Source organism: Gopherus flavomarginatus, chromosome 3 (genome assembly GCF_025201925.1).
Source record: "Gopherus flavomarginatus isolate rGopFla2 chromosome 3, rGopFla2.mat.asm, whole genome shotgun sequence".
Taxonomy (NCBI): Eukaryota; Metazoa; Chordata; order Testudines; family Testudinidae; genus Gopherus; species Gopherus flavomarginatus.
In genome coordinates this window covers 166,379,072-166,391,105 of record NC_066619.1, presented here as the reverse complement: position 1 = coordinate 166,391,105, position 12,034 = coordinate 166,379,072, and the positions used below count along the sequence as shown (strand labels likewise).

At 39.8% G+C, this 12,034-nt stretch overlaps 1 protein-coding gene across 8 annotated transcripts in view; it reads right to left on the bottom strand.

Annotated features, from left to right (window-relative positions):
- PDLIM5 (PDZ and LIM domain 5) overlaps positions 1 to 12,034 on the bottom strand; it is a 188,558-nt gene that overhangs the window by 72,718 nt on the left and 103,806 nt on the right. For 4 of the 8 annotated variants that reach the window (XM_050944022.1, XM_050944023.1, XM_050944028.1 and 1 more), the window contains 2 exons: positions 10,080 to 10,122; positions 8,425 to 8,870 (listed from right to left, as the gene is read on the bottom strand). In XM_050944022.1, coding sequence (XP_050799979.1) covers positions 8,425 to 8,870; positions 10,080 to 10,122 — 489 coding nt within the window. Of the gene's footprint in view, positions 1 to 189; positions 208 to 3,944; positions 3,962 to 8,424; positions 8,871 to 10,079; positions 10,123 to 12,034 lie in introns of all 8 variants that reach the window. The other 4 variants (XM_050944027.1, XM_050944030.1, XM_050944024.1 and 1 more) reach the window with 2 other exon arrangements.

Genomic DNA, 12,034 nt, shown 5'->3' with positions numbered 1-12,034 from the left:
AAGTGACATAAGCTCAGAGATAGAAACACAGATTCAAGTCTATTGCTTGCAAAACAATTCCATGAATTTAGTAATTTACGTCAGATTTACCATGAAACACTTACAATATTTTCTACAGTCACTATCAAAATATATCAAACAGCACAAATCGCTGTTAATACCATGTTACACACATTTTTAAACATTTACCGTTTAGGCGGGTTTTTCCTTATAATTGAAGGAATAAGCCAACAGAAGAACAGTGTTCCAGCGTGAACAGGAAGGAGAGAGGAAAAGAAAAATAAATAAAAGAAGTAAGAAAAGGGAAGTGAAAGATATGGGTAAGTCAAGTGATAAAGTGCAACAAGGACAACCACTAATGACATTGATATCCTGCTACAAAAAATGGGTTCTGTGCAATGTCCATGATTTTTTGTATGTGCATCTGCAACTAATTCCATATATATCCACAGGTAAGAAAAAAATAATCAAAATGTGGCTTCTTTTTTATAATGCCATCTCTGAAAAGTAGTATATGTAATGCTGGTGAAGTGTAATGGGCTAAACGGGCCTGGAGAATAAAGTCCTCTCTTTGTTCACAGAGCTAGAGCACACTGCCTGTTAGGTGTACCTTAGCTCTGCTCTGGAACATTTAGTGCTGCAGCTACAATGATGAAAAGATAAGAAATTCCATGCCTCCCAACTGAATTTATCAACCAGGCTGCCAATTGTGATGGTGGTTGTTGAGATGTGGATTGCTGTCCCACAGAAAGTATATTAGGGGTTTGTCTACACAGTGGAGTGTTGCACTCTATGGGGATATCACTTCTAAAGACTGATTTATTTTACATACATACATCCAGGGCCGGCCCTACCATTTAGGCAGCCTAGGCAATCGCCTAGGGTGCCAGAATAAATGGTGGGCGCCGTTTTACCGGAAGGGGCGGCAGGCGGCTCCGGTGGAGCTGCCGCAGTGGTGCCTGCAGAGGGTCCGTGCTCCGTGGCTCCAGTGGAGCTGCCGCAGTCGTGCCTGCGGGCGGATGGTCGGCTACTCGCGCGGCTCCAGTGAACATCCCGCAGGCACGACTGTGGCAGCTCCACCGGCCCCTCCGCAGGCACCACTGCGGTAGCTCCACCAGAGCCGCGGACCAGCGCGCGTGGCGGCGAAATTCCTGTCTGCCTAGGGCGCTCAAACCCCTAGCGCCGGTCCTGCATACATCAACAAACAGCTATCTGTTACAGAAATGCCTTGCATTATCAATCAGGGCTGGCATGGAAGTGGAACCCCTAAAGGTGTAGATGGAATTTTTCAAAGGCACAAAGGACAGTTAAGTGCCTGACTCCCATTAAAAGTCAATGGAATTACAATGTCAATCTCTTTTGTACCTTTGAAAGTTCCCCCATAATGTTCCATATGCTATTACCAGTCCCTGAGCTATCAGTCTCCCAGGGATATGGAGTTTTTAAAACTATACTTTCAGGAACTGTGGCAAATACATGGTGATGTTCATCATTTTGGAAAGTTCCAAAGGGGACTGATAACTATCCTTTTTAATAGTAACAGTTAATTTTTGTTTTTACATACTGTATAGGAGATGTATAATGCCAAATTAACTCCTTAGATATGGCATGGCAAAACTGCAAAAGTTGAAAAAACACTTCTGTTTGTATCAATGTACAGTAACTCCTCACTTAAAGTTGTCCCAGTTAACGTTGTTTCATTACTGATTAATTAGCGAACATACTCATTTAAAGTTGTGCAGTGCTCCACTCTTACATTGTTTGGCATCCTCCCTACGCCTCCACAGCACCTCCCACCCTCCAGCAGACCCTGTGGATCAGCACCTTCCCCTTCCTCCCCACAGCAATCAGCACTGTTCATGAGGCAGGGGGAGCCTGCGTGCCGAATTCTCATTTAGGAGGCAGGAGGGACATGGGAAGAGTGAGGATTCGGCACGCAGGCTCCCCACTCCCTCCCTCCCCAGTGCCGCAAGCCAGTTGATTGCCCCAGGCAGAAGGGAGGAGCAATGACCCCCTCCCCTGCCTCCTGCCCAGAGCAATCAGCTGGCTTGATGCATTTTGGAGGCAGGAGGGAGAAGCGAGGATCTGGCACACAGACTCCCCCTCCCTCTGCCTCCTGAACAATGCAAACCAGATGACTGCTGCAGGCAGGAGGTGGGGGGGAGCCTGCCTGCCAAGTCCTTGCTCCTCCCTCCTTCCTCCTAAACACTGCAAGCCAGCTGATTGCCCAGAGCAGGAGGGAGGAGCGAGGACTCAGAGTGCCTCCCCCCTCCCTACAGCAATCAGCAGGGGGGCAGGGGAGAAGTGAGGACACAGCGTGCAAAGTGAAGGAGTAGAAGATGGGGGGAGAAGAGGCAGGTCAAGGGTGAGGGCTTGGAAGAAAGGCTGGAGTGGATGGGCTGAGGGTTGAGTCCCCTACCCCCAGCACAGTCAGTGCCTGTGTTTGCAAGAACAGCAAGAGGAGCAGCCGGACAATCCATTCTCTTCCACTCTGATTGCACCACCTCAACCGAGCTTCATAATCAGCAGTGACAACTGTAGTATTAAATTGCTTGTTTAATATTGTTTAAAATGTACACAATGCCTTTTGTCTGGCCAAAAAAAAGTTCCCTGGAATCTAAATTCCCCTCCCACCCCACCCCCCCAAATTACATTAATTCTTACGGGAAAATTGGATTTGCTTAACATTGTTTCACTCACAGTTGCATTTTTCAGAAACATAACTACAACATTAAGTGAGGAGTTACTGTACTAAATTTGTTTCACATTAAAAAAAGCTGCAAAATATTGGATAAGAAGGCTATTTGTCACTAATTTGTCAAAAAAAATAAGAGGCCTATTAAATTCATTAGTCAGCAGCTAAGTTACAGCAGCAAGTATAGAATGATGTGAGAGGCATTAATATAAGACAAACGTTTAATAAAAAAGACAAATTAAATTAGTGATGTATTTATGCCTCCTCAAGGTTACTGAAGGAGAGGGGGTATGGTAACAAAAGAGACAATGGAATTTCCAGGATGACGGAGTACGGGTAAGAAATGCAGACAAAATGAAGTGATGCAACAAGAGAAAGTTGTTAGAGAGAATTAAACTGGAAAATGAAAGCTTATATGTAAAGAGGAGTGAATTTAACTGCAAAATGGAAATACAGAGAAACCATAATACATGCTAGTGAAATGCACATTAAGAAAGAACACAGGCAGCTAAATAGCCTTACATGTTTATTAAAAGCTGAATCATGAAAAATTTTTCTGCTAGGTTTTCCCCTTCATTGTCTTTGCTACAGATGAGATGCCTTCCCTTTTTAGAGCTTGAAGATCTTTATGGTAATTACTCAGGGAGGCACAAGATGGTGCCAGAGCCAAAGACAAAGACATCAATACAGGCAATTCAGCGATTAGCTCAGGCTAGCGTTTTGTATTTATTTGAAGACAGGTGAATGGGAAGGAAGAAATGTCATTTTTAAAATCTGAATAAAATCATCAGTTAATTTAAACACATGGAATCAAATATATCAACAGATTTTATATGTATTATATTTGTGTGTAGTCTATATATCATGCTTATTTAACTGTGTGATGCCCTTCACCCCCTAAACCAATCACTTCTCTAAAATGGAGTTAACCCTCACTACAGTAGCAAGTTATATTACCAATATCATTAGGTATATAGTAATAGCATTAAAAAAAAAATCTCATCAGTACACGCATGAACACCACACAAATATTTTAGGATGAAGAAATACTGCAATATTTAATATGATGAAAAGCAAAATCACACCATTTTCAGTGTAAACCAAAACAATTTACTCCATTAAAATGTGGTTATTTGAAAACATTAAATTGCTTTACAAAATATTAATTTTGCACACAATAAATCACACATGCTGGTTATTTCAACAACATAAGCCACCGTAATTCAACTCCAGTGCTGTTGATACTAACTTTGTCACTGTTGTTACCTGCAAAGGAAAAAAGTATTTAAAAGCATTATCTCAGTGATTTCCTTTCCCAATACTTCAAAGAAGCTTCCAAATTCAAGTTTTGGCAAAGCCTTGTATCTTCTAGGGTCAAGCTGAAATTTGATAGGAACCTATAAGAGAAAGTTTCAGGCCAACCCACGTGGAATTGAGTAAGAAGCTGAAGTACTCTTTCCTGTTTTAAGCAGCAGGCACATTCTCATGCGCGAGTTGGCAAGAAGGTCTTGGTAAAAGCAAAATTACATACAGCCACATGAAGCAAAAGAGCTCTCCCTTTAAGCCATGGCTAAGGAACAGAAAATTGACCTCTCTTCCCCATCCTACAGTGAAAGCAAAGCAAATCAGGAAGCAGACTATTTGGCAAGGCTGCAGTTTTGATGTTTAGTAAGGTTTTCACCAGGGTCAAATGTCATATTTTGAATCACTACACCACACCAATATTTCCACAAAAAGGGAAAGAGAGAGATGCTAAGTGATTTTATTCAAGGCTGCTGCTGAATGCCTACATAATAAAATGATGATTCAGCAGCATCATCCAGAAGAAGTTAGTATTATGGAGAAGTTCCAGATCTTGAGTTGTGCGAGTAACTGATTATTTGGTTTGCTTTGGTTTGACCTAAATTTTTTTTGGCTAATAAAAAAGTTGGAAAAAAAATTTTGGTTCAGCAAAACGTTTCGTTCTACCTAAAACTTAATGTCCCATTTTGATTTTGAGCTTTCTAAAGAAAAACTTTTGTAAAAAGAAAGGAAATCTCCTAAATGAAAAGGTAACTAAAAAAATAAACATTTCTTGGTTTTTTGAAATTTAAAACCGCAACAATTTAGTGAAATAGACATATTTGCAAAACATTTTGGTTGATGTAAAGATTTTTCGCTGAAAAAATGGTTTCGGCCAAAAAATTTGCACAGCTCTACCAGTTGTGTTGTCAGGTTGGTTCAATGAACTACAACTGACAAGTTTTAAACTATAGTTTGTAATTGAGGCAGAGATTTACACACTCTTGAAATGGTGGTGGGGAGTGGGGAGAAGCAATCAGTCCCTCATCTCTAGGTCTATCAATTCACCCAACCACAACTGGAGTGTCAGAGTTAAAAATTTGAACGCTTCTCATTCCTCTTGCTTGCCTCCTCCTTTTGCTCCAATTTTAATATTCTGTATTCTGTTTTTATATACACCCAGAGTAATATATTGTTTCAAAAATCTGAATCTACTATACAATAAGAAAATACCTACAAGACTCCATGTAGCCAACTCTGTTTTTAATTTTAATAAGAAACTGACTTTTTAACAATGGGCTAACTTGACTCTGATTTAAACACAATGAGCAGATTCAGCTTTCATTTACACCCATGTAAAAATCAGACATTGACCCCTTCACTTCAGTGAAATAACACCTGATTTATATGGACTTAAGTGTGAGCAGAACATTTCTTAACTATATTCTGCTCTTCAGTTACAACAGCAAAAAATTATCACTTGCTCACAGTTATTCCTGAAGTACACTACATGTAAAGAGTGTGATGTGCTACTATATGGGTTCTCAAACTGGGGGTCAGGACCCCTCAGGGGGTCGTGAGCCGTCAACCTCCACCTCAAATCCCGCTTTGCCTCCAGCATTTACAATGGTGTTAAATATATTAAAAAGTGTTTTTAATTTATAAGGGGGGTGGTGGCACTCAGGGACCTGCTATGTGAAAGGGGGTCACCAGTACAAAAGCTTGAGACACACAGTGCTACTGGCTAGGAAAGCCTTTTGTAAACAGACTGAATTACTCTAGTCTAAATATATCTGTAAAAACGACAGTGTAATTTCTCCCAGCATTTCCTCACCATTACACCTCTTTCACGCGTAAACAAATTCTTATACTAATAAGGGTTTGCTCAACATTTGAAACAAAAATATTTTGAGTACAGCCAAGTCCAACAAGCCTAGAGCTTTTTACTTGCCCAACAATACTGTACATCTACCAGATGCACCACACCCTTTTTTATTATAAAACAGACCTGCTGAACATGTGTATCGGAAGGGGTTTCGTCTCAGAGGATCCCATTACTTCAAACTTGCATCCTTCTGTTATTTCAACAATTAGCCAATAATTCAGGTTAAGCAAGGAAGCACTTTGCCTGCTAATTAGCATGGTGACTAAGCAGATGCAGATGTACATGCTTTTGTCATTTTCGTTTTAAGGCTTTAAGATTTTTACAGTTGTGCTTAATCAAGTTGTAGTCCAAGTATTCTATACTGTCGCCCTTTATTATAACAAAATACACTTTCACAACCTCACTGAATCTTTTCCAAGTTTCCATACTAGAATTTTCTGCTAAGATTGGCAGGAAGACAGGAATTTCTTCACTAGTCAGTTGACATTTTCTTCACATAGTATTGTTTTTTCACTGAATTTATTATGATGCATTTATGCTGCTCAAGCAGCCATCCTGTCTTGACTGCTCAAGTGCTAATTCTAGGCCTGCAGCACTACTTCCCTGCAAGAGAGCTGATTTTGATATCAGTCTGTGGCTTTTTTCAGTCCTAGTTACTATAGCTGAAAGCCAGCTCCCCGTATTATTCTTCCAAAAGCACCCTTCCTAGAAGTATATGGATGGTTCACCAGAGCACATTTAAGTCTCCTAGTATGGAATGAGTCTTCAGGACTTGCTGTTTTTTCCCTTTTTTAAAGCTGTGTGGAATAAAGCCATCATCTGTTTGAAAGAGTCTTAAAATTGCCATGACAACAGTGTGATATAAAATGCATAAGGCCTGCACTATATGAATGAACATGTGGAAGAAATTTGTTCTGAAATAAAAAAAGGAATATATATATTACTCAATTATATATTAGCTCAATTATTTGTTCTTGAAGTGGAATAATTGAAACCACAGTGCTGTACTTTAGTTCAGATACAGATGTTTCTCTCTTTATATGTTACTGCAAGAGGTGAAAGTAAGCAGGTCCAGTCTGGTATGTTGTACCAGCATGAGTCAGTACGCCGTGCCAGATTGAACTGGCTTCCGTGACAGTGATTTCAAGGGCACAGGGCTCCTACCGCTGCGGGGAGCCCCAGGCCTTTTAAACCCCGACCAGAGCTCTGGCAGCTGGGCTCCTGCAGTGATTTAAAGGGCCTGGAACTCCACGGCAGCTGGAGCCCCGGGCCCTTTAATTTGGCCCTGAGCCCAGGGGCTCCCAGTCACCGCTGCAGCTGGTAGCTCCAGGGTGATTTAAAGGTCCTGGGGCTCTGGAGCCCCAGGACTTTAAATCTTGAAAGGCCCTGCCTCTTCTGGTTGAGGCCATGCCTCTTCCAGTTGAGGCCACACCCCGGCTCAGGACTCTGGCATACCGGTAAATCCTTCAAGTTATTTTCACCACTGGTTACTGCTCATGTTCAGCACCAAATTCAAAGTGTAACAGAAGAGATTTGCATCAGGACTACATTTTTGTTATTGCTCTTCTGATGACCTCTGAATAAAAGTGGAATAATACTTATACTAGCTAGCTTTAAAAGTCTCTGGAAATGATACAAAACACTTCTTGAACTTCACAAATTAAGTTAAGGTTGCAAGAAAGTAAAATAAGTAAAATACATTAAAACTGTTTCTTCAAAATGTAGCTTTATGGCCTTGATTTAAAGATTTGCTGAGCATCAGCAATGCCAAAAACTATCCCGTTAGTGTCTTTCAAATGTTAAATCTCAGTAGACATATTAGTGAGCGTTTTAATTTTCAAAACACTAGAGTTTGCCTTTTTGACAATTCTGAACTGCTGAAAATATTCTAACACTTGAATTTTAGTGCTGGTTTTTTAGATTAGATGGACACACTTCTGCGTAACTGAACTTTCTAGGAAAGTTACATAAGAACCAACGAAAAACTAGATTCAGTTCAAATTTGATCTTCTCCCCATACCAACATTCTAATTTCCTGTATGTAGGAAATATAACCAGTTCTATATTTTGCCTTCTTTCCCAACCTCTAGATGAAATGCTGTAACTTGCACTATGTGGCCAGCCACTGTCAAGGTTAGTCTTCCTTAGTGTCCTATTCCTGGTTTTCCTCAATTCTAGATGGCCCTTCTTGACAAACTGCCTCGCATTTTTTGGGTGCCTGCTGCTTTCTTTACCATGCCGGGACTGAAAAATACACTACTGAGCTTGCAATAAAGTTCAAAACGCATCCAATGAATGATTGCAACTGCCTTTTCAACAAATCTCATATGGTTCAACTCTATAACAAAGATGATACTGCAGACACAAGAGACTTTTAGAAGATCTTCTAACAAGCTCACTTTATACCTAAAACCAGACCATTCACATTTATCTTTTTCACAGAGATGTTCTGTGAAAAGAACCCAACTCTTACAAGATGCGTTTTGTCCCCTTAAACACAGCCCAGTAAATTGTCTGGAAGAAAAGTCCCTCATAGCAAACAAAGTGCCCTGAAGCCACCTACCCATTTTGCTGTTTATTGTCAACCTGGCTCTCTTTGAATCCTCTTCTTTGTCCTTCTGCCACATCCTGGGCATTGTTGTTGGAATACGTGTTCAGGGTTGTATTGTATGTGTTGGGCTGCCATGGGACATTAACTGCAGTTTTAGCAGCATTCAATGCAGGTGAACGCTGGTCAGTACTGGATTTGGCATTAACATGCAGTCCAGATGCAGTGAATGGGGGAGGCGTGACAGTGGCCAATGGTGGAGGGGAAGAAGCACATGATGGAACAGTTGCATGGGCTGGGGTGAAGGCAGATGACGGTGATGGAATGGAAGTGACTTTTGAGGAAGATACAGCTCCAAATGGCCTTGGTGTCTTATTGTAGGCCATGTTCACTGTGGAAGTGACTTTGGGTGCAACAGCAGATGCAATAGGCACAGGCTTAACTACTTCTTTAGGTTCTCCCTATATAAAATAAAAACAAAAACATACAAAGCACACCAACCACATGCAAAATCCTGAACAGACATTTTCAATGGAAACAGCGAAGGGAATTCCCTTTGCTTCAAACTAAGACAGATGATGTTTTACAGTAGCAAAACTTCACCTATACTGTATTGGCAAAAAATGTATACATGACATGCATTTTGGGGGTGGGAAAACAAACATAGAAACCCTAGATAGTAGCTTCTCTTATCTCATGCAAGATATCCATGCCTCAATAAAGTTTAAGGATTAACCAAAAGACTCACTCAGATGTAAAGGCCACCAGATTACTCATATGTGGCCTAAAAGTTTGCTTAATAAATCTGCTTAAGTTTTTTTTTTAAATTAAAATTCCATCTCAAACCAAATTCAATACACACACACAGAACATTAAATTTGATATCATATGTAGCAATTTGCTGCTGTGTAAAAGGATATGGGGTACATGAAGTGGTATTTCAAGGGGCACAGCAGCAACTGGCAAACAGCTGAAGAGGAACAAGCCAAACACCATTAAGGCTATTATTTACTTCCAGGGTTTGAAGTGTGTTTCAAAGATGGAACAGAATTCCTCAAACATTTTTAGGATCCGAGGGGTGCAGATCATCATCATGCATCTGTCCTGTAAAGACTTCCTACCTGCCTCCATCTGGTTAAAATATTGGAAAAATAATGTTTGCAAGGATTCTAAAAAATGTAGAATATAGTCTTGACTACAGTATTTTCCAACAGTGCGTGAACTCTGAAGGGCAATGTTCTCCACTACTGGGAAGAACTCTGATGAACTGTTCTATACACGTTATCAAGCTAGGCTCCTTTCAAGAGCACAGAAAGGTAATAGCTTCTATTTGGAAGAAACTATAGGATGGGGCAATGCTGCCATAAAGGCTATCATTAAGGTAAGAAAAAAATAGTTAGAACATAGGTGTTTGAGGAAGAAAAAGCTGGAAAGTAATATTTATATATGGCTTTTTGTTAAATCACTGTACTAATCCCCAATTTTTTTTTAAGACCAATATCACTAAGAAAAGCACTGTAATATCTTGGTACATGAGATCTTTACCCTAAATATGTTGTGCTAAAAGAACAGACTGACTACTAGTGTGTATCGAGAACTGAGTAAAGGAAGTGCAGAAACTAGTGTGACACACTACATCTCTGAGTAGACATTTAAAAAAAACAACATACCTTTTGTACAGGAACAGGATCAGGCTTTGGTGCAGAATGCGCTCTAAAATAGAAAAAAATATGCACAAATTTAAAAATACATGTACTTCATTGCTAGGTTACTGAAATAGTTTACCTGTTGAAGTATATTTATCTATCTCCTCCCTCATTTAATGTTGGTGAATTTTCACTAAGCTTCATTATTTTCTGCAAAGAAAATGAGATGACTTGATTTGAACCCACAGTATTGCAGCCAACATATGACAAAAAAAATGAACAAACTGGATTCTCTTACGCCAAAACAACAATTAGGACTCATCAAAACAGCCAACCCTACATAAGAGGTGCAAGAAACTACACAAGTTTCAATTAAGTTTCCTTCAGATTGAGCAGTAAATGGCAGCCATGACTATTGTATGGACAGAAACATCACAGGCTGCTGCAGAAACAACTTTACGTTACCTCAGTGAACATCTAATGAAGGGCTCATGTCTGCACTTAATGCTTCTGATTTTTCAACAAGAACAACATACAGAAGTCATTTTCATCTCTGTTTTAAACTACAATCTTTTCAATGGCCATGAGCCATAATCTCAACAGTTTGCTTATTGTTTTCCTTTCCCCTTTATATGATATTACTTCATTTAACTCAACTGCACCAGTCAGACTCTTGTTTTAATACAACACCATCCTTACAGCAGTGCTAAAACACAAAGCTTCTTTTCACTAAAAAAAAAGGCAGTTCTGCTTTTGAAGGATTATAGCCAAATGAAGTTATTATTGGTACCTCAGGTCTTCCAAGATAAATTTAATATAACTCCAAGTCCTCTGCAGGTAGCAACAAAAATTCTTCCAAACAGATGCAAATGGTGGGGGAGGAAGAGATGGAAGGGGAGGGATAGTAATGGGCATAAGGAACATCATCCACACTTTGTGATACTGAAGGCTGCCCTGGTAACATGCAGGAATCTAAGGGCCTCACCTAAGGTGTCTGTGTCATTAAAAATATAAAATAAAAATAAAACAACAGTACATAACCATAATAAAATATTTGAATATATATGTACTGCAGCTTCCTCTAAAGATCACTTATTGTTTGAGTTCACCAAATAGGCTAATATTGCTCAGCAACACTTTTTTTTTTCTGGCATGCAGTTGATATGAAAGAATGGCTAATCGCCATATTTTAAGACATTGTTGGTTGTATCTAGTACGTGAGCGGAAAATCTGGCATTTCAAAAAATTATCTAGAAAGCAGCAATTATACCTCATCTCAAATCATACAACCCTGATTTTCCAAAAATATTTGGAATAGGCTTTCGAATAAGGGAGGCTGAACATTACTTCTGGAATTCCACTGCCTGGTGAAGAGTTCCGTTAATTGGTGAGCAGACAACTGAGGCTGCAATTAAATTAAATCTCTGTTAGGCTCTCCAGATGAGCACTGTATCAGCAGCAGGGAAGTGTGGGGAGCCAGAAATGGAGTTAAATAGATATTTCAGATGAATCTATACAACTGATGCTTCCATTTAAGCCCTTTGACTTCAGGGCATATCACCCCCTTATAATAATAAAATTACTGTGTGCTAGTAAAGTCCTCAGTTAACAAGTGTGGCTTATTACTAACTGGGAAAAATGGAGATATAGGGATTATACAGATATGTTGGCTAAAGAAATATGGAGAGAGAGAGAGAGAGAGAGAGAGAGAACACATTTTTTGCCCTTTGTCTTCAGCATTTGTTCATCACTGATGATACATTATGCACACTTCAGCGATAATTCTGAACAGAGAGGTTTTTGTCCCGTTGGAGGAACAGGTCTGCTCTCTCAGTTTCCCACAGAATTTCCAGTCTAGGAGACTACTGACCTCAAGACCTAAAGAGCACTGGGGTGCATCATTAATCACTTCTAATTCAACAGTTGTCAATTTACAGCAACAAAAGCAAAGAGAGAACAAATGGCAACACACATGGAAA